The 27,832-nt window shown below is 44.4% G+C and overlaps 1 protein-coding gene across 5 annotated transcripts in view; it reads right to left on the bottom strand.

The window, feature by feature from the left end:
• Positions 1-27,832, bottom strand: part of EVI5 (ecotropic viral integration site 5) — a 936,315-nt gene that overhangs the window by 317,365 nt on the left and 591,118 nt on the right. For all 5 annotated transcript variants that reach the window (XM_078646330.1, XM_078646331.1, XM_078646332.1 and 2 more), the window contains one exon: positions 19,192-19,338. In XM_078646330.1, the coding sequence (XP_078502456.1) occupies positions 19,192-19,338 (147 nt within the window). The remainder of the gene's footprint in view (positions 1-19,191; positions 19,339-27,832) is intronic.

A 27,832-nucleotide genomic window follows, 5' to 3' on the forward strand; every position in this document is an offset into this window, starting at 1 on the left:
TCTCTTAAAACCACAGCAAAACTCCACCCATCTCTGAACCCTAAAAAAACCCTCACAGCCCTTAGACACCACCCAATCACGACTCCTAAAAACTCTTCCCTAACTCAAACTCTAACCATTTCTGCACCCTAAAAAACGTTATCTATCCCTGAACTCCACATATTCCTGACTCATAAAAACCCCTTATTACCCATAAATATTACCCATCCCTGAACCCAAAAGCCCCTCACAAGTCCTAAACTCCAACCAACTTTAATGTAATTTTGGATTTGTCCTTAAAACTATATTTAGAAGGTGTCCTTTAATCTTTGATGTACTTTTCTTTCCTTCAAATTGTTTTTCCATGATTTTGTTTCCTCCAAAGTCGTTTCTCTGTTTTAGTATTTCCTTTAATTCACAGATATCAACAAAAACATGGTTAAAATGGGTAATGGAAGTGGATGGGAATATTTGATTAAAACCGAGCATACACTGTGGAGGTCAGCTGAACATGGCAGATTAGACTGGAAAATGCCTGAGGAGATGGCTCTTGGGGTCTTACCCACATGACAGGAAGTTTGAGTTCATTCTGAGTGGATCAGGTATGAGGTTCCAAAGCATAGGGGCAGTCAGGAGGACTTGATTGGCAAATTAACTTTTTCTTTACTTGGAAATTTCAAGAGAGAGGTTGGATTTTTCTCTTGTGGAGCTTTCACCTTCAGGAGTTTGTCTCTGAGCTAAGACGGAAGGCTGGCATGGACGACAATGTGGGCAATGCGGGCGATTTTGACGCTGAGGCAGGCTTCTAGAGGCAGCAGGTGTAGTTGCTTAACCATAGAGGTGACATGGTATGCAGGACCGAACAGCCAAAATGTCCTTCCTCTCAATCCTAGCTGTCAAAGCAGCAGTGCTTCGTGAACTGATGCCCACATTGCGGCCTAACATGTCAAGAACAGGTGACATCATGCATTTCTTTGCCCCAGAGAACTGCACAAAGAGCTGATCATCCACTTGATGGTCTTTGGAGTGATCTATGTAAGAGCTTAAAGCTCTTTTGGGGTCCAACCTATGTAACCTCTCCTCTGTCAATGAGTGAGGCAGAGAGAAGGTTGGGAGAGTGGCAGATTGCCCAACGTGAAAGGCAGTCACTACTTTTGATATAAAAACCACCCTGGTACTCAACACCAATTTAGCTGGGAAAAAGGTGGTGTAAGATAAACAAACAGAAGGACATCCAACAGTTTGGCCTGCAAGGGATTGGTATTGCAGTTGCCACACCAAGCTACAAACTTATGCTAGCGCCTGGTTGTAGACTGACTGAGTAGAAGGGCGCCTGATAACATCCACTACTTTGGGAGGAAGATTGAATGCAGTTTAGTGCCAACACTCAAGCTCAGAGCATAGAGGTGCAGGTTGTGCAAATTCGGGTGCAAGCCCCTGCCCAGCTGCTGCCACAGGAGGTCCTCCAGAAGCAGTAGCCTGATCAAAGGATAGATGCTCATGTTCAGTAGATCTGGGTACCACACACTCCTTGCCCAATTCGGAGCAATTGGCATGACTTGGGCCTGGTAGTTCATGATCTTCTTTGGAACTCTGAGCAAGAGATGCAGTGCCGCAGAGGTGTACAAGAGTCCAGTGCTCCACCCTACCTGGAATGTGTCTCTAACAGAAAGCTTTCTTGGAAACTCCGGTGGGGAAATATTTTGAAATTACTTATTCTCAAAAGTGGCTAAAATATCTAGCTAGGGTTCTCTCCATTGCTGGAAGTTGCCTGTTCGATGGCCCTAAACTTTAACAGACTGATGTGGAGACAGGCCTCAGCTGGAGACAAGAGTCCTCTGATCTCCACCTCTCCCACATGACCTCTCCACTCCAACAGTGACACAACCCCTGACCATAACCAGAGAAGCACAGAGTCATTCTTCTCAGTGACAGGAGTTGTCACTCTGCCTCAATATCAGTGGCATGTGGAAGATTTGCTCTATTCTGCCATACTGCAAAGATCCTTTAATTATCTATGCATTAACTGTTATGCAAAGCAAAAATAAGAACTTAGCAATAGAGTCTAGAAAGAGTACAAATGGCTGGTTGAATGCAATGTCAACAACCAAAATCACTATGAATGTTGACAATTGTCCGGGGACACAAGTAATTTCTGCAAAACACTTATGTGAAAGATGACTTATTGAGTTCACTTAAACTTTTTCACCCACCTCTGATTCTATGTAAAATGACTAAGACCGTTACCATAAAACAGGCCATATGATCACAAGTTCTTAAGGTCAAACAGACTGCTTTTATGGTCTACCAAACGTGATTCATTACCTCCTTCCACATTTGAGTTTTGCTTTCACATCATTCCTTTAAGAAAAGCCTACCACAAAACAATAATCACACCACTTCTTCTTTCTTTCAGAATTTCAGGCATTCGAAGTTAACAAAGGTAATCACTTCAAAAAATATTTTTTCAAATCTCTAGTTACCTATTTTAATGTAAAAAACTAATTTCATAGCTTCTTTCTTCAATATATTTTTCAGAGTTCAGCTTGATGTTTTCTTCAGACAATTGTATATGGTTTAGAGGTTTCCAAATGTAGGAAAGAGTTTCTCCACTCTGCGTTTTATGATGCCCAGAGATGTATTAAGGTGCCCACAAAAGAAAAGAACACTGGGTAGCTCCAGAAGGCTTTCTTTTTAACCAACAGGAACTGCTAGAGTCTTTGTGAATTTATACTGAGAACGATTACCTTCCTATGTTTTTTTTTATTCTGTGCCTTTTGTATTAAAATGTTGATTTGTGGATCTCTTTTCTACTGCTAATGCAAACCTTTATGTTCTTTTGTTCCCATCATTACAAGTAAGTACGCTCCTATATAAGTCTCTAGCTCAAGTTACAGTACCTGATCCATTCAAGAGCACAATGGTGTTTACCCTATTAAAGCACGGGCAGCATCTTTCTGTGCTCAAAAATTACAAGCCTATATCTCTGATCCTTTACACGGCCAAATGTTTAGGAGCCTACATAGCCCAAGGAATTCACAAAGATTTACAGTACCGAATCTATAATCCTGTCTGTAGTTGAGGACTTGAGATGGGATGATGACCAGGGATTAATATCAAGCTTGATGATACTCAGTTTGTCGGCTGTCTTTTACAGGGCCTGCCTTAAGATCCTGTTCAACTGTGTGGAGGACGTTGCCCTTCAAGGACCTTACTTGAATTATATTTACTTGGCAGTCAGTCTATCAGGCAAATTTATCTGTGAAAGCTCTTTTTATAGGGTGTGGGGTCCCTCAAGGCTCCTCATTATCCCCCTATATATTCAACTTAAATGTCAAGCCACTGACTCAAGAACTTGCATCAAGAAGTTGTAGACTATATATTTACTACAAACACAATAAGATGATGGACGGAGCAGTGAAACTTTTCAGACACCCACCCCCAATCACAGATCTGGGTTGAATTCATCATCATTATTTTGCTCACTTCGCCACCCCAGTTCAGACCCAGCCATATGCAAATCAGTCTTGAACATGTTCCTCATGGGAACGGTCTAGCTCGAACGGCCAAGCTAAGGTCTTCCATGAACCGGAAACAAGCATCCTGGGACCGGTTTCAGGGTAACATCCATCATCAGCCAGGCTAGCTTGAATCCAGTGGCAAAGTGAGCCAGGGAGAACACATCAAAAAGGTGAAGACTAAGTTCAAGTCCCACTGTGACATCACAAAATGCTTTAGCTGAAACTAATGTAAACCTTTTAAGAACTACATCACAACAGGAGATTTAAATAAAGGCGGCTGATCCAGCAATCACAAAAAAGCTGAAAGAGCTGACAAATAACCTCTGTTGTGCAAAGCGAGTCCTTGCTAGGCATGGGATAACACAAAGCAATACTTCAAACAGCTTGGCTTGTAGTGGTTCAATCTGACTGGTATCACAACAAGCCGCAAACTTGTACAAACGACTGGTGCAAACTAATTTTGTAAAGGGATACATCCCTGCCAAGATGACATCAAGAACTTCAGGAAGAAGGTTAAATGCAGTCAACTGCTGTCACTCCATTGCCTACCGTGGAGATGTAGAGTGTAAAGGCCAGGGTGCAGGTCCCTGCCCTGCTGCTGTGCCAGAGATCCTCCCAAAGCAGCAGCTTGATCAGAGGACAGATGCTCATGCCTAGGAGTTCCTGGTACAACAGTCTTCTCACCAAATCTGGTGCCACTAGAATGTCTTGGGCCTGGTCATTCCTTATCTTCAGAACTCAGGACAGGAGAAGTAATGACAGGAGACATGAGCTTCACTCTATGTGAAAGGCAAACATTAGCATGCAAAAGTACTGGCATTGCGAATTCTCAGCAGTGTAAAAAAGATCAAGCCACGGCTCTCCTGATTCTTGAAAGACACCCTGCACCACTTCCTGGTGTAGTTGACACTGGTAACCTGCTAGGCATCGGCAGCTGAGTTTGTCCACCCTGGGATTGATCCCACCAGATGGTTCATGATCAGGTCAATGCCCTAATGTCCCAGCCAACTCCGAGGCAAAGAGGCTCCAAGCCCAGAACCCAGGACCTCACCCACCCTGGTTGTTGCAGTATAAAATTGATATGTGTTGTCCGTGAGGACCTGTACCTGCGTCTCTTTAACAGATGGTATGAATGCCTTCAGCCGCAAGCGAATGGCCCGCAACTCCAAGAGGTTAATGTGGAGTCCGATTTTCACCAGACTAGAGTCCTCTGATCTCCACCTCTACCAAAAGATTCCCCCCCCCCCAACTCAGCAGTGACACATGCGTCACTACCATTAACTCAGTGTGTCTAAGAGAAAGGGGTATGCTACAGGTCCAATTGAGGTCTAGAAGCCACCCCTGCATATCTTTTGCTGCCTCTTCCAAAACCCTAAAGAATCAGACAGATTCCCTTGCTGCTGGGCCCACTGAGACTTTAGGTTCCACTGTAGAACCCGCATATGCCAACTGGCATAGTTGATTAGCAGAATGCAGAAGGCCAGGAAGACTCAGCCACCCTCACTGAGACCCAGGATCAAGGCAGAGGCATTTGGATAATAACCCAAATGTCCTGGACTCATTGATGGAAGAAAGGCTCGGAACTCCACCATATCTGAAAGGATAACGGAAAGGAACCTGTACAGAGAAGTCAGAAGTGACTTTGACTGCTTGACTGTGAACCCAAGAGATATCAGGTGGTTCGCTATGGTCTAGAGGTGGTCTACGACTGACTGTGGTGAGCCCACCTTCAAAAGTCAGTCATCAAGGTAGGGGAAGACTGGTATCCCCAATTTACCAAGGTGTGAACTGACCAATCACTTTCAGGAACTCCCAAGGGGCACTAGTGAGGCCAAAGAAGAGCATGGGAAATTGAAAATGCTCTTGCCCACACAGAACCACGGGTAATGTCTGTGGGATTGCAGGACAGGTATATGAAAATACATGTCCTACAGGTCCAAGGCTACCATTCAATCACCCGGATCCAGGGCAGACAGAACCTGGGCCAGTCTGATCATCCTGAATCTGTCCCTGTGCAGGTGGCGTTCAGGGGGCGGAGATGTAAAATAGGACAAACGCCTCTGTCCTTCATTGGCACAAGGAAACAGCAGGAGTAACGACCAGAGAATCTGCTCCTCCTGCAATAAAATGGTCAGGTGCTCCTTTGACACCTCCTCTGATATGGGTGGAAGATGCAGTTGGTAAGAAAGGAATGGAACGGTATAGCCCCACTGAAAGAGCTGGGGGGGCTCTTCTGTCGGATATGATCCATAGCTACCCTTGGAAAAAGTTTTGGATCGGCCTCCTAAAGGGTGATTGTATTCCCACTAAGACCAAGTAAAAGTAGCTTGGAGACTTATCCTGCAATCTTGGGGACTGGAATGATCGCTCTTTTGGGCGACCTGCACGGTGTCTACCCAAACCCCGTCCCGGACTATAAAAGAACTGGGGTGCCTACTGCAGAAGTAGGAGCCCTGACACTCCAAGTGCGCCAACCCCGTTGAGTCTCCCAAAAAGGGATGAAATTGCTGGGAAAATTGCCTAGCAGGTGCCAAAAGGCCAAGAAATGAGCTGTCGGTCAACTATCCATAAAGTGGTCCGGGGCCAAATCTGACTTCTCGTTAATTAGGAAAGACTCATCAAAAGGCATATCCTTAAGGGACACCTAGACATCCACGCAGAAGCCCATAGATCTCACCCACACAATGCGAATGAGTGCCACAGTGGTGCCTTCTGCCCAACCCAAGCAATGGGCAGTACCAAGGCAGACTTAATTTTGTATTTGGATATATCTAGCTGACCATAAATGGTTTGAGCTAGGGAGGCCCGCGAGATCTCACCAACCATGTCTCAGACAGCATGAGTATATCGGTCAAGTAGGAAACTGTCAGAGCATTTGTTTATTGAATGCCTCACTTCTCTTTGACTCTCTCTATGAGGAATGGGGTACACCTTGCTCGTGGAAGCTTGAAGCACTTCCTTATAGTGGAATGTTGAATCAGAGTCACCTGGTGCCGGTCTATGGTACGTCCCAATCCTACAGTTCAATTGAGGGCAAGAACAAGGCTTCACCCAAGTGCCCATCAATGGGTCAGTAAGGGCTTCACTAAATGGTTGCAAAGGTGCTTTTGAGGGTATCCCCTGGCCTGATCTACTTCAACCTCCAGCCCCAGGAAATGGTTCATCCCTTTCTCCCGCACCGGAAGGGATGGTGGGGATTCTGCATTCCACTCTCTGGCTATATCCATTTTTGCCAGAGTCCATACCAGTAACAGGAGCAGTTGCTTAGTTGTATCTGATTCCCCCCATGCCCTCTGTGGTGTGAAGAATCTGTTTGGGATCAAGGGGAATGGTCCAACAGAGGACCTCCCACAGACAGGATGTTACACCTCTCAGGAATCCGTTCAGTGCTGTGCAACTCAACAACTTGTGAAGGAAAGTACCCTCTCCCGTCCCGCATTAGAGCCATGCCAGGGAGTCAATCATTTGAACACGCCACAAACAACGCCTTATGTAGTATGCTCTGTGGGGGTACGTTAATTGTATTAATCGGAGGCGGCCGAAATGGCCGCCTCACATGGCGCCCCCAATGCTTCTGTACAATCATGATTATCTAATTCACCATGGTCTGCTTCGCATGTCGTCCGGTGGGTAGGCAGTGTGGTGGAGCTATTCATGACACATATAGCATTGAATCAATTCCCTATACACTAGCTCCATATCCCCATATCTCTGCCTCAAGTGTTGGGTGTGCTGCGATAGCGGGCGTCAAAACAGTCCCCACGTAATAAGCCCCTTTCTGCCACACCTTGGGGTGCTTTTAAGGGCAGCCCCATGCCTGATATACTGCAACCTCCAGACCCATGAAATGGTCCATCTCTTTCTTCCGCACCGGAATTGATGGTGGGGATTCTGCATTCCACTCTCTGGCTATATCCATTTTTGCCAGGGTCCATCCCAGGAACAGGAGAAGTTGTTTTGTCATATCTGATTCTCACATGCCCTCTGTGGTGTGAAAAATCAGTTTGGGATCTAGGGGAATGGTCCAACAGAGGACCTCCCACAGACAGGATGTCGCACCTTGCTAGAATCTGTTCAGCGGTGTGCAACTCCACACTTGTGAAGCAAAGTACCTGTCCCGCATTTGAGGCATGTCAGGGAGTCAATCACTTGCACGAGCCACAAACAATGCCTTATGCAGTATGCTCTGTGGAGATACTTTAATTGTATTAATCGGAGGCGTGCCGAAATGGCCGAATCACATGGTGCCCCCAATGCTTCTGTCCATCATTTTAGTTCACCAAGGTCTGCTTCCCATGTCGTCCGGCGGGTAGGCAGTGTGGTGGAGCTATTCATGACTAGTGTCTGGTACACTTTCGCCAATTTTTGAGGTCCCAAGTCCCCCATGAGAAGCTTACCTTCCAGTGGATTAAATTCTGGAAGGTCTGTGAGGTCCTGTATACAAGGGGTGAGGGCGTGACGGAGCTGTAGGTAACAATGGAACTGACTATGATGTCGGTGATAATCAGATTGGAGCTCCAGGAATGATTTCAAGAAAGTGCCCCGCATCACATCGCCTAGAGCGGAATTCCCGATTATATGGCACATTTCCGAAACCTCTCCAGTTGCAGCACCGGTTTTAACACACTACCCTACCACAGTAGAGTTCACTCGATCAATTTCCTCCACCAGCCCATTCGTTGCAAGGAGTTCCTCCAAACATTAAAAATCACCTGTGTAGCTGGCAGAAGAGAGCACACCCCCCTTCCTCCATATAAGTACTCCAATTTTAGAACCAATGCAGGCAGTCTCCTCCTGGATGGTAGAAAACTATCTCAGACTTAACGGGGCAAAACTGAGGTTTTGATCTTTAGAAACCAACAGCATATCTGGACCAATGCCTGGTGGCCAGACACACTTGGCCCCTGCCCCTGCCCAGTATCTCAAGGAAAAAATCTTGTTATCATTGTGGACATCTCCCTCTCACTGGGCCCTCAGGTGAATAGAACACTGTCCACCTGCTTCGGGACCATCAGGACTCCTAAGAAAACTTCGCAATTTCTTTCCTTCTCCTCGCGAAAGCAGGCAGTCATTGCCCTAGTGTTATCTAGGCTAGATTATTGTAATGCCCTCTATCTGGGAATAAACAAAGGGGTCATTCATCATCTGCAGCTGGTACAGATGTCGCAGCCAGACTGATAATGGACCTTCCTAATTTTCACTCAATCTCGGCCACTGTTAAGAGAGTTGCATTGGCATCCTTTAAACCAAAGAATCCTGTTTAAAGCTCTCTGTCTTACTCACAAGGTCTTCTACAATCTAGGTTCAGAAGTTATTTTCCTACCAAGTTGCTAAGATCAGCCAATAAAAATCTGTTGGTAGTCCCCTGGTTTAAGAGAGGCAGATAAAGGGGCAGAGCCTTTTCTGTCGCCGCCGCCAGGCTCTGATACTCCCTCCCCTCTGTAATTTCGGGACAAGAGTCTCACCCTCTTTTCCACAAGTCTCTAAATACCTGGCTCTTTACCAGTCTATCAGTATGAGCCCCACAGGTACCACGGTCTGATGGCCCTTCCATAGCGCCTTGACGCCTCCGGGCAAAGTTTGCGCTTTATAAGGCTAATATTCAATTCAATTCAATATGAGGATATTGCTCTTTGCCCAATTCTCAACAGTATAGGCTGGGTCGCTGTGTTGATCATACCACCAGTCGTTAAGAATCAGGAGGTGAGATGTGGAACAATAAGAGTATATATCGGCAGCGGCAATACCACCACAATATGTGGATTTAAAGCAGGTTCTCTCCCCCCTCCCCCTGTGGAAGCCTCAAAGAGCAGCCTCTACTTGTCGAAATCAAGACAGAGGAATAGTGAAAGGGTAATTTTGCAACTAATATAACAATCTGGGAGGGAGACCATCTTAAGGATCGCTGATCTACCAGTCAGTGACAGCGATGAAAGCTACAAAACTCATACCTCCTCCCTAACTAGTGCCAATGTGGTTCCCATGTAGTGAGACCATGCCATTGTTGCTTGGAAATATATACTCCCTCCAAGTATTTAAAACCTCAGCTCGCCGGAGCCAGTTCCGGTGCCCACTATGCAGGCCTCTCGTAGCCATTAACAGGGAATATTATGGATTTAAAGACATTCATTTAGAGGCCAGAGATCTCAGGAAAATGTGCATAATGTGTATGATTCAGGGTCCTCAGATTTCAGAGCTAGTAAGGAAAATCAGGACATCATCGTATAGGGCATTCATATCACACAGCCCCTCACCCCACCCAAAACCCTTCACCTGTGCATCCATTCTGACCAAAGCAGCCAGCGGCTCGATGGAGGTGTGAATAATAGCAGTGATGGGGGCAGCCCCGCCTCGTCCCTCTACTGACTATAAACTGGTCAGAAGAAGCCCCCGCAACCTGCACCGTCAGAGATCCTTATAAAGTAAAGCCAAACATAAGCCAGAAAGCGGGGCCCAGATTCAATTTTGGAAGTAGAGGGAACAGGTAGTCCCAGCTGACAGAATCAAACGCTTTGTTAATATCTGCCAAAAGCACCGCTGACGGCCTCCCAAGCCGGCTAGCAAGAGCTAAGGCATTATATACCTGCCAAATATTGTGGTGCATGGCCAGATTGGACATAAAGCCCACCTGGTTAGGGTGGACTAGGTTTGACATTTACTGCGCTAGTCTGTTGGCCAGGGCTTTGGCCAAGAGAGTCTGGTCGACTCTAATCCGAGCCAAAAAGTTGGTGGAGAACCTGAGGGTGGCTATGTGGCAGAGGCAGTGTTCTATCTGAATCTGAACTGAATGGGAAAGAAGGGCATCAAAGTGGATTCGGGACGCAACTTTAGTCAAGGCAGAGACAAGGTCAGATCAGAGTTGGCCAACAGTACTGGTATAGGGTCCTTCTCTGGTGCCAGCGGCATCTGCTCCAGAGTATAGGGGACCGGTGAAGATTTTGCCATCAGAGTGTTAATCAGCAGGAAAGCCAGTTTGGATTCCAAAGCAGGCTTTAGAGTCACGCAGGGTGCCGAGGACGGATCAGCCTGCGGTAACCCAACTGGAAGCCCCTGCGAATCCTTCAGGCCCAAAGGAACACCAAAGGGACTAGGAACAGGGCAAAAGATGTGCCACATGGTCTCCCTAAAGGTCTTGATTTGTTGTGACGCCACCAAAAATCCGGAACCACCTGTGGAGTAGGTGGATCGGGAGCGAAACAGAGTGGCACGCTGAAACCCGCGTGGTGGGATCGGGATTAGTCCTGCTTGGCTTTCTTCTGTTTCCTCTTTGAAATTTGATTTGGACCTACCTGAAGACTTTGCCTGCAACAAGGATGCGTCATAGGAATGGGTCTGCATACTTGCCTTATAGAAGGATTATGCAAGATTTTTTCCAGTGGTTGGTGATGTTCAGCTTCGCTTCATTTACCTGGATCACTTTCCGTTTCATGTGGGTGCATTTCTCACACAAGCCCAAACACTAGAGACATAAATCATGAGGGTCTGTCACAGACCTTAGTTTGCAACAGTTCCAGCATAGGTGTAGATCCCTTCCACACTGGTTAAGAATTTTGTAGGAAACAAATCACGTCAAACAGACGCGGAAAAAGGGAGTAGAGCTTTGGATCTGCGTTCTAAGGTGCAGAAGTAAAGAAACCAACATCAGTGCACAGGGTGATGTTTATATGTGACTTTGCAAATCAGTTCCAGAAGAAACAAAATCAACATGAAGCCGCTTGGCGTGCTGAAGCACTACAGTGTAAACGTTTCTGAATCGAGTATGGCACCTGGGGATATTCTAAAGATGAGGAATCTTCTGGAAGAACTACCCATCAGAATATCTGCATATGTCAATGATAGTACTATCAGTTTGAGAGAGGTTGGGTTATAGACCTGTTAAACAGCAGTTTCCAATGTAGCACCAATGAAACATGGTTCCCTGACCACTCTGTCCCAGTCGCATTCTCTAGCAGATCACACTTGTTTTCATTTATCAACTGTGCCACAATGTAATCTGATCAGTGGCCACAGCTTAATCTTAAAGATCATCACTGGCGGTTCTGCCTCTTGCTTTTGTGCAACGTTTATCTCCTTCAGTTATTGTACTTCGAATTTTCCTGAACACGGCAACCAATTTCCAAAAGCTCCTCTCATAACATTGTATCTGTCTTGCTGCAATCACATATTCCACTCCTCACCGTATTTTCTATTTTTTAAGTCAGACCGGTCCCGTGGGAGGGCCTGGATCTTGCTGGTGGGAAACACTTGGTTACAGGGGGCCAATAGTATCAAAAATGGTCCTCACCCTTCCGGCCCACTGAGAAAACGCCTGGTGCATTCTACGGCCAGTCTGGACCTGTTCTCTCCTTTTGCCCGTAGCAGCACTTACTTCCCAGACCCAGCGCCATCTTACAGTGAGCAATTCCACTGGTTTCCTGCGCTTATGAGCCATTTTGTCTGCTTTCATGCCTCTCATCACCTCGCCTGCCCCAACATGAATTCCCCCACATTCTTCAGGACAAATTCACTCGGATTCCGGCAGCTGCCTCTGTTACTAACAGTCCAGGAGCCCAGAAGAGGTGTGTGCTGAGGCTCGGCTGGCCACTCCCAAAAGTTGAATATTTTCAGTTTTACAGATTCTCTTGGACAATGAAGCAAATGTAATCTCCTTCTAAGCAGTTTTTTTACAAAAATAAAAAGCATACCATCTTGCAGAGACAATATTTTTATCAGGCTGACTCCTATTGTAGGTTGCAAGCTTTCAAGATCACACAAGTCTGCTCATTGTACAGCGCCTTGGCTACACAACCAGCATCAAGTAGGAATCAGCTTAAGAACAGTATTACCTCTGTTAGACTGCATGGTTTATTAGTTCTTTTAGAAAAGCAAACGTTACTTTATATCTAACGTGGTATTGTCTGCACCTTTTATACATGTAAATCTATTTATATATTAAATTAATCTTTTAATATCGGGTAGAAATTAAGTATTATGATGTGGCATTTTGTCTGACTTTCTAAAATACACTTGACTTTAGATATCTTAGCTTTCTGTGCTTCATTCTATTTTCTATGTAAAATGTAAACCAAAAGGACTAATTAATGCACTTATTACGATTACGGCCACGCTATCAAGGTGGTTGTTATCCGATGTGGAACAGTGAAAGGTGCATAGAGATTAAGCAGGATACTTTTTGGCCTTTGCTTCTTTAGCTACACATTGCTGCATTTTATGTTTAGGTCTCATATGAATGAATTGGTATTTCGCCTTGAAAGCATATCCACAAATCAATAAAAACTACAGCAAAGGGTCTTAAGGGCTACCTAGGGCCAAGACCGCTGCACTCTCTTGGAGCTTCTGCTGATGTCTCAGTTTCTTTGCACCCAACTGGTCCAGGAAACCCAGGGCCCTCAAGACTAGCAGAACCATGAGGAGGGGGATCAGTTCACTTCATGCCAAGGAGGGTCTCAGAGTTCTCTGTGGTTCCTCCTCACTGCAGGTGTTCTTATTCCATGACCATGTGTCAGGTGAAGCAAGAAGGGCAGCCGAGGGAGCATGCAGTGCGGCATCATTAGACTAAGGCCTGGGGTGCACTGCTTCTTCCGCAATGCATCGGAGCCCACAACCTCACTGGGGCCACCTCGGCATAGAGACAGATCATGGAGCAGGCGGGTGAGGACTTCAGAGGCTTCACCTGCTTGTAAAGGTAGATATCGAAGATCGAGCAAATCCTGAAATCAAAACACTGCTTTGACCGTTCAGAACATTCTAAACACCCATTCATTCAGTCATTCAACTTCATGGAAACTACTTGGCTCCTAACCAGATACTGAATAATCAGTCCTGTTTTATAATTGCGCGATAACCGATAAAAAGAAAAGCTCTAATATTTCACTTATTCACAAAAACATGACTAGCAAGATTTTCTTTTAAAAGAGACCGTATTCAAGGAGGCGATTCCCTGTCCTCCCCGGTGGCCAATTGCCCGTTCCCATGACTATGCCCGTTACCATGATATATGGCCAGTAGCCCCAGATTGGCACTCATTGGTCACACTGTGAATTCTGCAGAAGAGACACAGCAGGTTCAAGTGGGGGAGGGGAGGAACGAGCATAGAGGAGAGATGCAGGGATGCGGGAGGGCACCGCATTAAAAAAGACAAGCACTGGCACAACCAATAGGTTTGACGTTGGTTGCAGCCTTTTGGCTTTATCGAAGTTTGTTTGGTTATGTTTTTTCAAAACTCTATTGTTTGGGAAGCTACCGGGCCCTTCCCGTTAATATAAACAAAAACAAAGGCAAATGTGTTTTTGGTCTCAAAAAGCACATATTGCCATATTAGCCCCACAGCACTACTTTGTGTGTTGGTGTACTTCTTGTGAAAGAGCAGAATGCCGTCACTCAGTGAACTCCGCCAATACCTGAAGGAAGTTGACCCACTGCCCCATGATGTAAGCTGTAGTACACAGAGGAAAAATGTGAATGACATAGCAATGGAGGAAGGAGGCTGGCAAAAACACCCCTATACGTAAGCATATTATAGATAACAACTTTTTTTTTTTAATCAAAACAACTTTGCTAACGCCAGGGCTTCCTACCCCCATTCCCTCCAAAAAAAAGAAAAAAGTGGGGGCTGCAAAAAGATGCCCAGCCACTGGAGATCAAGCATGGCTTTGTTTATTGGTCGTGGTTCACCCTTGTTCTGCAACTTCACAGTTTTTTTTAAAACATAGAACAGATCCAGGGATGGGTGACTCAAGTAAATAAGTGCTCAGGACCACGAGAGGGTAGAATCCACTTTGTATATGGTGACAACAAAGTTAGTAGGCGATTTCACTGCTTGAAAAAATCTGTTGTGTTGTCTGCTGTGAAAGGCCGTTATACTGCGAAGCCCACCCTCAAATTCCATTACCTACAGGGATAAGAAACTCTGGATAACATAACAAAAATCACCCAAACAACCGTGTGCTCTATAGCAGGAACGTCTGTCAAACTTTGATTTTTTTGTTTAATTACGTTTTCTTTTCATAAAGAATGAGTTGCACCCTTAGGGGTGCCTGCACACTTTCCATGTAGTGACCCAAGTCTTCTTCACAATAAGGTGAATTCAAAAGTTCAAGAGGATTGTAAGATATGCTGTGATGAGTGTAACATGTTGATATGGAAATGAAAAAGGACCACAATTTTTCAGAAAGGATGAATTAGAATACATCCTTGAAAGAAAACAGTAAGTACCGATGAAAAGGTATTCACGTCTGTGTGAGGTAAGTAGGTAGTATAGCGTGTAAGCGTGGAAATGTAGCAGCAGTAACATACTAGATTCACTTGGACTGGTTTAGTCTGAAGCAGTGCTTAATTTGTGCCGGTGTTTGTCCGTGATCGGCACCGACAATTATTTCCAAACCCCTGCACATGATTATGGGACAACACCACATGATGGCGCTGTGTCTAATAATTCTCAGCAGAATGTATGTAAAATGAATACCTCGACCATATAGGGAATGCTGGCACTTAGGGTGACCAACCGTCCGTAAATTTCACGGACAGTCCGTAATTTCGGCCGTCTGTCCGTTGTCCGTGAAGGATTCTTTAACGGACGCCATTTGTCCGTAATTTTAACCGGGCACAGCTTGCCCCCACATCCCTTCTTGACTCCGATGCTGTTCCAGAGCTCAGATACCCCACAGCATTGGAGAGGCACAGCGGGGTGGCACCCCTCACACCTCCAGCCCTTGAAGAGCTGTTAAGAGGTGCTTCGAAGGTGACTGGGAGGGAGGGGCTGCAGGAGCAGGGACATCCATTCAGATGCAAACAGCCCTGAATGGCCTGCAATTTAGAGGGGGCCTCACACATTCCATTTCTGCCCAGGGCCCCAAACATCCTAGGCTCTGCCAGATTACACCAAGGCAGCATGTGCTTCTCTTCACCGAGCTTAATTACTGTCACTAAATTGTAAGCAAACCTCGGTTCTTCGAACATGCAGTCTATAATGTAATACAATTAGGAAATGGCACAATCGCACCCACACTGATTAACAAAGTAAGGAGCACAATCAGTTAAACCAGTTCTCTTAGAGTATCTCCTGTAAGTACTGTACATCACAGTGGGGGATGGTATTTTGGACAGCGAGCCTCTTGTGCAGGAGGGGGCGAGGAGCCCAAGATGATACTAGAATACTGCATTCTCACCCTGGCCTGTGCCGACCCTGGTGGATCCTGTTCCTCCTCCTGTGATGGCTCATGTCCCCCTCTCCCCGCCTGTGATGGCTCCTGCCCCCCCCCCCTGTGATGGCTTCTGTCCACCCACAGTGGTGGATCCTGTCCCCCTCCCCCGCCCCTGCCTGTGATGGCTCTTGTCCCCCCCTGTGGTGGATCCTGTCTCCGCCCTGGGTGGCTACTGTCCCAGTCCTGGAATGGCTCCTGCAGCGAGGGTGAAGTTCCTGATGGGCCTCTTCTCAAAAGGGCTCAGCTCAAAATTAATATGGAAAGGGGGGCGAGTGAGCAAGTGAAGGGATGGGATGGGTGGATGGCTGGATGAATTAGTGAAAGGGTGAATGGACGAATGAAAGATTGAATAAATGGATAATGAGAGAGGATGGATGGATTGATGAGTGAGGGGAAGGATGGATGAGAGAAAATATAAATAGCTGGATGTATGGGTGGAAGTGTAGCTGGATGAGGGGAAGGATGGATGGATGAGGGGAAGGATGGATGGATGAGGGGAAGGATGGATGGATGGAGGGGATGGATGGATGAGGGGAAGGATAAATGGATGGGAAGGATGGATGGGTGAGGGGATGGATGGATAATGGATGAAAGGAAGGATGGATGAGAGAAAATATAAATAGCTGGATGTATGGGTGGAAGTGTAGCTGGATGATGGATGAGGGGAAGGATGGATGAGGGGAAGGATGGATGAGGGGAAGGAAGGATGGATGGATGGATGGAGGGGAAGGATAAATGGATGGGAAGGATGGATGGGTGAGGGGAAGGATGGATGATGGATGAAAGGAAGGATGGATGAGGGGAAGGATGGATGAGGGGGAGGATGGATGAGGGGGAGGATGGATGAGGGGAAGGAAGGATGGATGGATGAGGGGAAGGATGGATGAGGGGAAGGATGGATGAGGGGAAGGAAGGATGGATGGATGAGGGGAAGGATGGATGAGGGGAAGGATGGATGGATGAGGGGAAGGATGGATGGATGGATGGATGAGGGGAAGAATGGATGGATGAGGGGAAGGAAGGATGGATGGATGAGGGGATGGAAGGATGGATGGATGAGGGGATGGATGGATGAGGGGAAGAATGGATGGATGAGGGGAAGGAAGGATGGATGGGTGAGGGGAAGGAAGGATGGATGGATGGATGAGGGGAAGAATGGATGGATGAGGGGAAGGAAGGATGGATGGATGAGGGGATGGATGGAGGGGATGGATGGATGGATGGATGGGTGAGGGAAAGGATGGATGATGGATGAAAGGAAGGATGGATGAGGGGAAGGATGGACGGATGAGGGGAAGGATGGATGGATGAGGGGACGGATGGATGGATGGATGGATGGGAAGGATGGATGGATGAGGGGAAGGATACATGGATGGGAAGGATGGATGGGTGAGGGGAAGGATGGATGATGGATGAAAGGAAGGATGGATGAGGGGAAGGATGGATGAGGGGAAGGATGGATGAGGGGAAGGATGGATGAGGGGAAGGAAGGATGGATGAGGGGAAGAAAGGATGGATGGATGGATGAGGGGAAGGAAGGATGGATGGATGAGGGGAAGGAAGGATGGATGGATGAGGGGAAGGAAGGATGGATGGATGAGGGGAAGGAAGGATGAATGGATGGATGAGGGGAAGAATGGATGATGGATGAAAGGAAGGATGGATGAGGGGAAGGATGGATGATGGATGAAAGGAAGGATGGATGAGGGGAAGGCTGGATGAGGGGAAGGAAGGATGGATGAGGGGAAGGATGGATGAGGGGAAGGATGGATGAGGGGAAGGATGGATGAGGGGAAGGATGGATGAGGGGAAGGATGGATGAGGGGAAGGAAGGATGGATGGATGAGGGGAAGGATGGATGAGGGGAAGGATGGATGGATGAGGGGAAGGAAGGATGGATGAGGGGAAGGAAGGATGGATGGATGAGGGGATGGATGGAGGGGAAGGATGGATGAGGGGAAGGATGGATGGATGAGGGGAAGGAAGGATGGATGAGGGGAAGGAAGGATGGATGAGTGAGGGGAAGGATGGATGGATGAGGGGAAGAATGGATGGATGAGGGGAAGGAAGGATGGATGGATGAGGGGATGGATGGAGGGGAAGGATGGATGGATGGGTGAGGGAAAGGATGGATGATGGATGAAAGGAAGGATGGATGAGGGGAAGGATGGATGGATGAGGGGAAGGATGGATGGATGAGTGGAAGGATGGATGAGTGGAAGGATAGATGGATGAGTGGAAGGAAGGATGGATGATGAGGGGAAGGATGGATGGATGATGAGGGGAAGGATGGATGGATGGATGATGAGGGGGAGGATGGATGATGAGGGGGAGGATGGATGATGGGTGGGTGAAAGGATGGATGGATGGATGATGGGTGGGTGAAAGGATGGATGAGTGGGTGGATGGTGGGTGGGTGGGTGAAAGGATGGATGAGTGTATTGGACGGTGGGTGGGTGGGTGAAAGGATGGATGGGTGGGTGGATGGTGGGTGGGTGGGTGGATGGTTGGATTGATGATGGGTGGGTGGGTGAGTGAAATGATGGATCGGTTGATGAATTGATAAGTGCAAGGGTGAATGAATGTACATATGAGTGAAAGGGTGGATGTAAGGATGGATGAGTGAGTGAAAGGGAGGGTAGATGGACAAAAGGATGAATAGATGTGTGAAGGAGTGAAATGATAGATGGATGAGTAATAGGGCCAATGGATGGATTCATGAGTGGATGAGTAGATGGATGGGTGGGTGGGTGGATGGATGGATGGATGGAAGGAAGGATGGCTAAATGAAAGGGTCAATGGAGAGAGAAAGGGAGGATGGATGGATGACTAAAAGAGTGGATGGGTGGAAGGATTAGTAAGTGAAAGGATGGCTGGATTGGTGAAAGGGTAAATGGCTGGATGGATGAGTGAATGGATGGATGGGATGAAGAGTGGATGGATAAGTGTACAGATGGATAGGGTGAAAGGGTGGATGGATGGATAATGGATGGATGAGTGAAAGGATGGATGAAGGGATGGATGAGTGAAATGATAGATGGAAGGATACATGATGGATAGGTTTGCAAATGGTTGAATATGTTTGGAAATGGCTGGGCTTAATTATATACTATTGCGCGACCTCTGATGTGTCTGTAAAACTTACCTATTGTCCTGAAGTGTTGTCCTGAATTTTGACCTCCTGTCCTGAATTTGTGTCCTGAATTTTGACCCTTTGTCCTGAATTTTTACACTCACCGTCCTGAATTTGCACCAATGCCAGTTGGTCACCCTACTGGCACTGCCATGCGGCAGCAGTGACAGAAGCTATTGGCAGTGCCAGCTACAGTGGAGTCCTTTGAAGTGCTCGAGCCCTGGCACTTGTTTATTTATTTATTTAGACAAATGAAGCACTGGTTTTGGTGTAACTTCTAGAAAACGAGAGCTTGCTTCCAGGAAACAGCGCAGCGGGTCCAATGCGAGCTGTCAAAGGTGCCTCGGGGGGTTACCTTGCAGTCCGTCTCCGCCTGCTTGCGCTTGGACTCGGTCAGCTGGGCCTGCAGGCCTTTGTTCTGCGCGCTCAGGTGCTGCACCTTGGCTTGTAAACTGCTGACCTCCTGCTCCGCCCTTCGGAGATGGTTGCTGTTGATCTGGTTCTGCAATGTTTAGAAAAAAAGAAGTCACAAAGAGGAAGAGATAAAGGGAGGTGTCAAGAGGTCTCGGCGATGCTTATCGCACCTACAGTATTCGGGCAGCATGACTAATCGGCCTCTTCACGGAAATGTGCCCATCACAGTTTGTGGGCAATATTTAAACTAATACACAAAATATTAAAAATGCACTGAAAAGTTTAACATCACAAACCGGGCCCGAGACTATCTGAGGCAGGTCATGAAAGGCAGATTAATACAGTTGATTTGCTACACTTTTAACAACTGAAGTAAGTCACAGCATGTGGATGCAATATCGGTTACATAGTTTGCACCATTTCCTACATCACTGCAGCTGCTCTATCGAGTGCCACGGTAAGCTATCCTGTAACCAATTGAACACGTGCTCATCTTTAAATGATTCAAAATCTCAATAAATACCTTCTATACTGGGAGGAAAAACGGATGCTGAAAAGTACATGGTTTCAAAAACCGCTTCATACACCTCTTTGCACTATACACGCTCAAAGGACAACCAGCTAGGATTCCACAACGCAACAGAAACACACGCAGAGTTAAAAGGGCATCAGAGTTTGAAAATGTTTTTAAAGTGCAATTTATTCTTCAATGCAAACCTTTTTTATTTAACGAACCGAATAAAACACATGCAACTGAGGAGCAGCTGTGAAAGCACAGCCAATGCACTCCAACCCCACCCAAGAAAATGTAAAATGTAATCTCAAAGTGCGATAGAAAGCACGCACACAGCCGAGCTGGCTCTGTATATTCCATACCAAAATAAGGTATAGTGTGCACAGAGTCCGAGTCCTCAGAGGTATAGCAGAGGCTAACTTAGCTATGTACTGACAGCTCTCTTTGTGGTAGTGCGGGAGAGCAGTTAGGCTTATCTAGAGGGTGTGCTAAGCATGTATTGTATTCACCCAATCAAGACTCATGGCACACTCAGACAGAATCCAGGTGAGTATAAAAAATATATACTTAGGTTTATTTTTAGAACCATCAGGACTTTCCACGAGTAAGTAACATATACCCTCCAATGCACAGCTTTCCAAAGAAATGCAGTTGTGGTTGAAATTGCAATAGTTACAGATATTATCTAGGTATATTGATAACAAGTTGCAGCAGAGAGTTCATTCTGAACACACTCCGACTGCTGAGAGCTGTAAAAGGCCTAACACTTTTTATTTTATTGGTGAAGCACTTGCTACATTATTTACAGTGTATGCAAGAGTTCCTTGAGGTGCATTGATATTCTGAGGCCAAATGAGAAGTCAACTGTATTCCCAAATTACAGAAATTGCATTACTACACTCTCCAGAATAGAATTGGCTGAGAACTGTGTCTGATGCTTTATCAGCCTCCGCATAAGGCTTTCTGGCTAATGTTATGGCTTCATCTAGACATGAACCCTGTACTTTGAACTGCGCTCTTTATTTTCTATTTTGAATGGAGGTCTAGCCTAGTTGAAGTACCTCTAAAGCACCATTAGAGATTGGTTGTTCTGAGCGCACGTACAGATACGTGCAGGAAACCAACATGTTTGAAATATCATTAACGGGCAGACCATTGCTAGGCAACTATATTTAACTTTCAATCGTCAGACAGTTTTTAAATCTGATTTTTTTTGTATTATCACTTTATATTTCAATTCTACAATATGAGGCACACTATTTAAAAAAAAAAACACGAAGTGTTGTCAATTCAAAGTCAATTTAATAAATCAACTGAACGTACAATTGGCATCTGTCCAGGTCTACTCTTTCTTTAGAAAACAAAACTTGGGTTTAATTTTTAAGGGGCTAGTCAAATAACATTGAGATCAGTAGCCAATCTAGGTTTTAACGATTATACAAATAGAATAATTAAGCCAGTCACATTTCTTTTCAATGGGTGGTTAATAAACTCCATAAGATGTCAAGACTATAAATCATCGCACTAAATATTTTTAAAAGTAAGCTACAACAGACAGAATTTTCAGAGGCAATGTTTTTTTTATACTAACCTTCCTAAAAGAGTTGGAATCTTCTTTTTTAACTTTTTTAATGTGGATAAGTCCGCCCTCTGTTTGTGTCTTGTTGTGTATGATGGAACAGATTATTAATGTTATTTATTCAGCAGTAGTTACTAGAACTAATAGTATTTTTTATTGTATACCAGTGGCTCGCATCCTTTTCACTTCTGTGGGCCTTAACTTACTCATTACTGGAACCCAGAGACTCACACTGAACGATTATTGGAATCAGGAGAGCCTCAATGTGTCATTACTGGAAGCCGGGGAACCCGGTCTAAGTACTGTTGATGATTTAAAACACAAAACAATGCACTCAAAATACAGAAACACAAATTCATCAAACAAATATACCAATGATGAAATATTCACAAATAGGAAGATTGGAGTGTCTCTAAATTCAATGTAGGCCACACATTGTCTATAATATATTCTATTTGATGCACTTACACTGCTTCCACGAATCACTGAGGGTACCAGCTTCATTTTTAACCTCCAATTTCAAATTCCTTCACATTTACAGAACGTTTAAAAAATAAAATGTTGCTTCTTTATTTATATACACTTTATTATTCTGCTAAAATTATTTAATTTTCTAAGAAGTCGCGGACCCCTTGAGTAGGCTTTGCGCACCCAAGTGTCACCGAACCACTGGTTAAGAACCACTTTTGTACACAATAAATGTTCATTACTGCTACTGTTTTATTTCAATTTCGTGACTGTGTATTTTATCATTTTACAACTTTGCCACCTGTAGACTGTATTGTCCCAGAACTCAGGTTATGCAAGTCTGGTGCACAATTTCTGGTACAGCCAGCGACCCTGCTGGAGTCTGAGAACATTAGCCGAGGAAACTGATGTTAAACTCAGTTCCACCGCGCCCAGTGATGTCGAAGAGTTCAAATCACAAATAATTCACTGGCTCTCTTTTCATCCCCAGACTGCACACCCACATTTCCGGGATGTACAGGTGAAGACAAAAACCAGAGGAGGCATGGACTTATGTTTTTCTGTGGGAAAGAGTCTTCGATAGTCAGTTTTGTTAAGAAAGGCAAGGATCCTAGGGAGGTTGGCTCCTGTAGGCCAATCAGCCTTTTAAATACAGATTATAAATTACTGATGAAAATATGGGGCAATCGATTCACCTCCGTGGCACAATATGCAATTCACACAGATCAATTTGGCTCTATAGCAGGCCGGTCATCTAATTCTGCCTATTTGACTCAAGCTATTTATTATTTTAATATCCACCAAACCTCTGCAATAATAATGATGGTTGATGCCGAGAAGGCATTCAACCTTGTGAATTGGGATGCATTATTTTATGGCCTTGAAAGGTATTGGTTCCCGTTGCAAATAATTTCCATGCTCCAGAATTTATATCAAGGAGCCCAAGCTCAGATTAGGATAAATTCAAAATCCGCAGGGATGATAGATATTAGACGAGGGACTCCGCAAGGGTGCCCCCTGTTGCCAGTATTATTTATTTCTTTATAGAACCGCTGGCAGTAAGAATTCGAGATATTTTATGTAATGTAAAAACTCCAATAGATGGGATGTCGAAAATAAAATTATTTGCAGACGATGTTATACTCTATCTTAAACCGGAAAAAACAAAATATTGATATGATTTTGAAGGAGTTTGCTGAGTTGGAGGCAATTGGAGGATATAAGATAAATCATAAAAAAACGGAAGTATTGGCGTTTAGTGCCTACTGTAATTTTCTCCCAGACAACTTAAGACTGCAAGCATATTCAAGCATACAAGCATATTCTATTGAGCCGATTCGGTATTTTGGAATATGTCTCCAACCAATATGCAGATATATTCAGGTTAAACAATCAAGTAACATTGAGGAAAATTAAAGATCTATTGGGAAAGCGGATACTTCTCCCTCTTACTTTGGTAGGGCGTTTTGCTTTAATAAAGATGTCAATACTAGCCTTATTACATTTTTTGTTCCCAAATATCCCGATTAAAATAAACTCCGTCTTTTTTTAGTGAATTGGAAAAATTATTTCGCCAATTTATTTGGAATAAAAAAGCGTCAAGGTTAACATTATCAATACTTCAACTGGAGTTACTAGTTGGGGTGGGTCGGCACTCCCCATATCCGTACCTATTACGATGCAGCATTCATGGATATAGTAGTGCAGCTGCTTGACAATAGGGGATTTATTTTCTTAATAAAATGGTTCATGAAGCCAGAACTCAGCTGCCGGTTGTTTTTAAAAACATCAAAATCTCCCCAAAAAGTACAATACAAGATGCTTCAAGCATTCTCTAACAGACTCCAGAAATGTTATTCTCAAAAGGCCCAGTCTTCGGGATTTGGATATCTGGGTTTAACTGAGGCCAGAAGTTTAGGCCTCTACATTCAAGATAGTCAAATTAAACATTGGGAATCAATGGGCTTCAAAGAGATGAATCACTTTATAATAGGAGGTAGGTGCATTACCTGGAAGGAGGTTCAGGCTAGATGTGGCAAGCAGAGCAGATTGCTCTTTTTTTAGCTTCCTCCAGGTTAGATTATTGGTAAACAAATATATACCTCTAGGAAATACTGGTACCTCATTGATCCTTGCTGCAGTGTTTAAAACAAAATTGCGAGGTGTAGGGAATTCGTACAGAGCTTTTCGCAATTTTCTCGAGAAAAAGCATGAATTGTCTTCCAACTTTTCAGTTAGCAAGGGGAAAATCATTTGTTTGCACGGCAGTAAGGGCTTAAGAGCAGCTAATTTTAAAAGAATGGCGTTTTTATCCCGATGGGCGGCTTATTATACCCCACACGCTCTGAATAAAATCTATCCAGAAGTTGAAAATAAGTGTTTTTGCTGCCAACAGATGGGGGAGGGTGGCTGGCTGCATATTTTCTGCACATGTTCAAGGTTGAGCCAGTTCTGGATAAAAATGTGTGCTGAACTCAGTCGCGCCCTCAGGAGCAATGTACAACTTGAGCCGGAGGTTCTTCTCTTTGGTTTATTAAAACAGAGCTTAAACCAGGCTCTAACAAGAGGGGGGAAATGTTTTTATCAATCTCTTTCTTGGTGGCACGCTCACTGATCCTCAAGAATTGGAAAACAAATAAGGCCCGACCTTTCTCGAATGGTATAATAAAATAAAACGAGTAAGATCCTTTGAAGAAGCATACACGAAAAGGGTGGGAGCTATCAGGAAATTGAGCTTAGTCTGGAAATATTTAAATCAGATACAAAGCAATCTTCAGGGGTAAAATGTATTTTTTTGAGGTCGAGGAGTTACATATTGATTGGTTTTAATGTATTTTAGCATCTGCAAATTAGCTGATATGGAATTGTTTTCTCCCTAATTGTATAACATTTGGGATGTTTATACATCTTTTTTATTAATTGAAAGTAATATTTATATGAATTGTATTTTACATTCATTGATTACGGGGCTTTTCAGGGACATTATGAATACCCAAATAATGACTGTCCTAGCATACGTATTTTAGCTATCATGAAACTCTTTTTTTTTTAACATCTTTTTTTTTTTTAAATCAACTCATAAGCAATGCTGGGAAGACCAAGCTCCTCTTCTTCAGTCAGGAAACAGAGGTATCTTGGAAGTCAATTCAATTCAATTCATGAAGCTTTATTCGGTACAAATGAATGACCATAAAAGCACAAGCATAAAATATACAGTAATTCATAAGAAGTATTAGAAGTAAGGAATATTACAGATAAAATTAACAATCAAAGTTCATTGAAACACATACTTTTCCTGGAATTAATGCACTTATTTAAAAACGTTGCAGTATAAAAACAGATATCTGCAAATAGTAAGTTAAAAATTAAGTCCATAGCCTGTTTAACTGTACGTACACCATACTTGACAAACATGGGTTTCAGGAAGGTAGTACGAAAGTTCATGTACAGTTTGCAAAACAGCAGAAAGTGCAAAGTGCTCTGGGTAGACACGCCATCACAAATACATGGCCCCGTCGGGTGTTTCTTGATATTCGGATGGGCCACTAGGTAATGTGCCATACCAAATCTAAGTCTAGTGAGCACAAATTTATGTGACTGCCTAGTCACCATGGCTAAATAAAAAGGAAATCCTTCCCCAAGCTGTATCTATTGTAAAACATGACGTTGGACAACAATCCAGAGGCAAATGCTCGCTTCTTCCCTACAAGAATTTACTTTTCATCTCAGCTTTTGGGATCTTCGATGCTGCACTGGGATCAGTTAAAATATTCAACTCGAATATGTCCGAGAAGCAGACAACAACATATTTAACCCAAGGTATCTCAAGGTATTTGTCCAGTCATAAACAATCCTCGATTATAGATCTGTTAAAAGATTTCTCATCCTTAAGCCAGATAGAGCGCCAAACCATCAGTGGTCTAAGGGATAACAGATCGGTCAAGTAGTTGATGACTAGTTCTCGGTGAATTAGTTCAGATGGGGCAGATGTTGGCAGACACAGGAGCATTTTTTAAAAATGATTTTCATCCAGCTGCAGACTATAATTGCAGCTGTGACCCCATACTCCCGCCCCATATAATGCTATAGTCACACATCTGGCCTGGTAAATCTTAAGCATATCCAGCGTGCGCCTTTCCCCAACCTTCGCAGCAAATCTGAAGACACCATGGGCATTCTTAGCCATTTTATTCCGTATATTGATAAATTCGCTAGTCCATTTCCTGTCCTTGGAGAAGGTAATACCTAGATAACAAAATTTTTCAATATGTTGCACCTTTTCACCGTCAATAAAAAAGGCATTTAAAAATTAGCTTTTGGCCCCACAGGTCATTGTATGTGTTTTCCCTTTGTTAATTACTAATTTTCTGTCTTTGATAAAAGAGGAAAAACTATCCATTAGTCGCTGTAATCCTACAGGGGTTCTTGATAACAGTACAGCGCCATCGGCATACAATAACACCGGTACTGGGGCACCTTTAATCTGAGGGGCATCTGCATTAACTTTTTTTTAAATAGCATCAATTCCATTAATAAATAATATAAAAAGGAGTGGGGCCAGGACACAGCCCTGCCTAATTCCCCTTTTAACATTACATTTCGGGGTGCATTCTCCTCTGGTTCCAAAGCGTATGCTAGTTTGCAGTTTCTCATACAGCCTTGCCAGGAAGAAAATTATGCTGTCAGGAGCTCGTAACATCAACAAGGTTGGCCATAAAATGGAATGGTCTACCATGTCGAAAGCTCTACTTAGGTCCGCAAAGCAGAGGTAGAGTGAGCCGGGTCTCGCTTCGGTATATTTCCCGATCAGTAGATCAAGATTGATGCACTGATCCAGTGTGCCCCGGCCCTTCCTAAAACTGGCTGTCAGCCAGAATGCCCTCCTGCTCGGCCCATTCCTCTAATCTGACAAGCATGACTCGACTCATAATCTTGACCGACGAGTCAAGAAGAGAGATGGGGCGGTAATTTTTTGCATCAGACCTACTTCCTTTTTTATAGATTGGCACAATGATGGATTCGCCCCAGGTTACAGGGGCCTTAGAGCACACTGCTGCATTAAAGACGGAGGCCAGAAGAGGCCCCCAGATCTCTGGTGCTGCTTTGTATACATCAATAGGCACCCCATCTGGGCCCTGGGCCTTCCCTCCCTTACTGGCACGTATGCATTGTTCAACCTCACTAGGTGAAATGTTCAACAACAAGACATCCCATCCATTGGGATCAATGTCCACCGTTCTATTAGAATCAAAGATATTAGAAAAATGGGCTATCCAACCATCACTCGAGACAGAGGTTAACTCAGGTGTCTTTTCATCCTTAAGGAAAGAAGAGTTGACCATGGCCCAAAACAAAGTACTTTTTGATAGCTCTGCTGCTTGATTGAGGGAGTCCCACGCCTGTTGCTGCAATTCCCTCTTCCTCCGTTTAAGAACGCATTTGTATTGCAATCTTAATTTAATAATTATATCGTTGTCCCTGGGCTTTTTAGCTAAAGCCTGCTTCAAGTCGGTTAAAGTGGCAGTGCAGTGATGATTGAACCAGCCCGGTTCCTTCCTTTGGTGGGCATTACTACGTCCAGTGAACTTAGCATTAATAACTTTGTTGATTTTATTAAAAGAGAACAAAACCTTCTCATGGTCATTTCTATTTTCTAAAATGGATACAATATCCACTAAATTCTCCTTAACAATGGAACTAGTCAATTCATGGGCCCTTTCTCCTGCCCACCTTAGTCTAACACCATTGGTCCTGTGGGGTTCTACATTAGTGATCGTCAAACCTACATTAACTGTGCTTCCAGCCCAAAAAGTAGTATCCAAGATAATGCAATTGTGGTCACTTAATGTAGTTACAATAATTCTGGGGGGAGCACAGCAGGAGATAATATTAGAGGACACAATCACATGATCAATTATAGAACTGGTATGCCGGTTTTTAAAAGTAGCGATGGGTAGACCATTTACGTCTTTACTATACTCCAAAATTTCCAGGTCATAACATCCCATGAGCTTGCGCAAT

The sequence above is a fragment of the Lissotriton helveticus genome, chromosome 1_1, assembly GCF_964261635.1.
Source record: "Lissotriton helveticus chromosome 1_1, aLisHel1.1, whole genome shotgun sequence".
Lineage (NCBI taxonomy): Eukaryota > Metazoa > Chordata > Amphibia > Caudata > Salamandridae > Lissotriton > Lissotriton helveticus.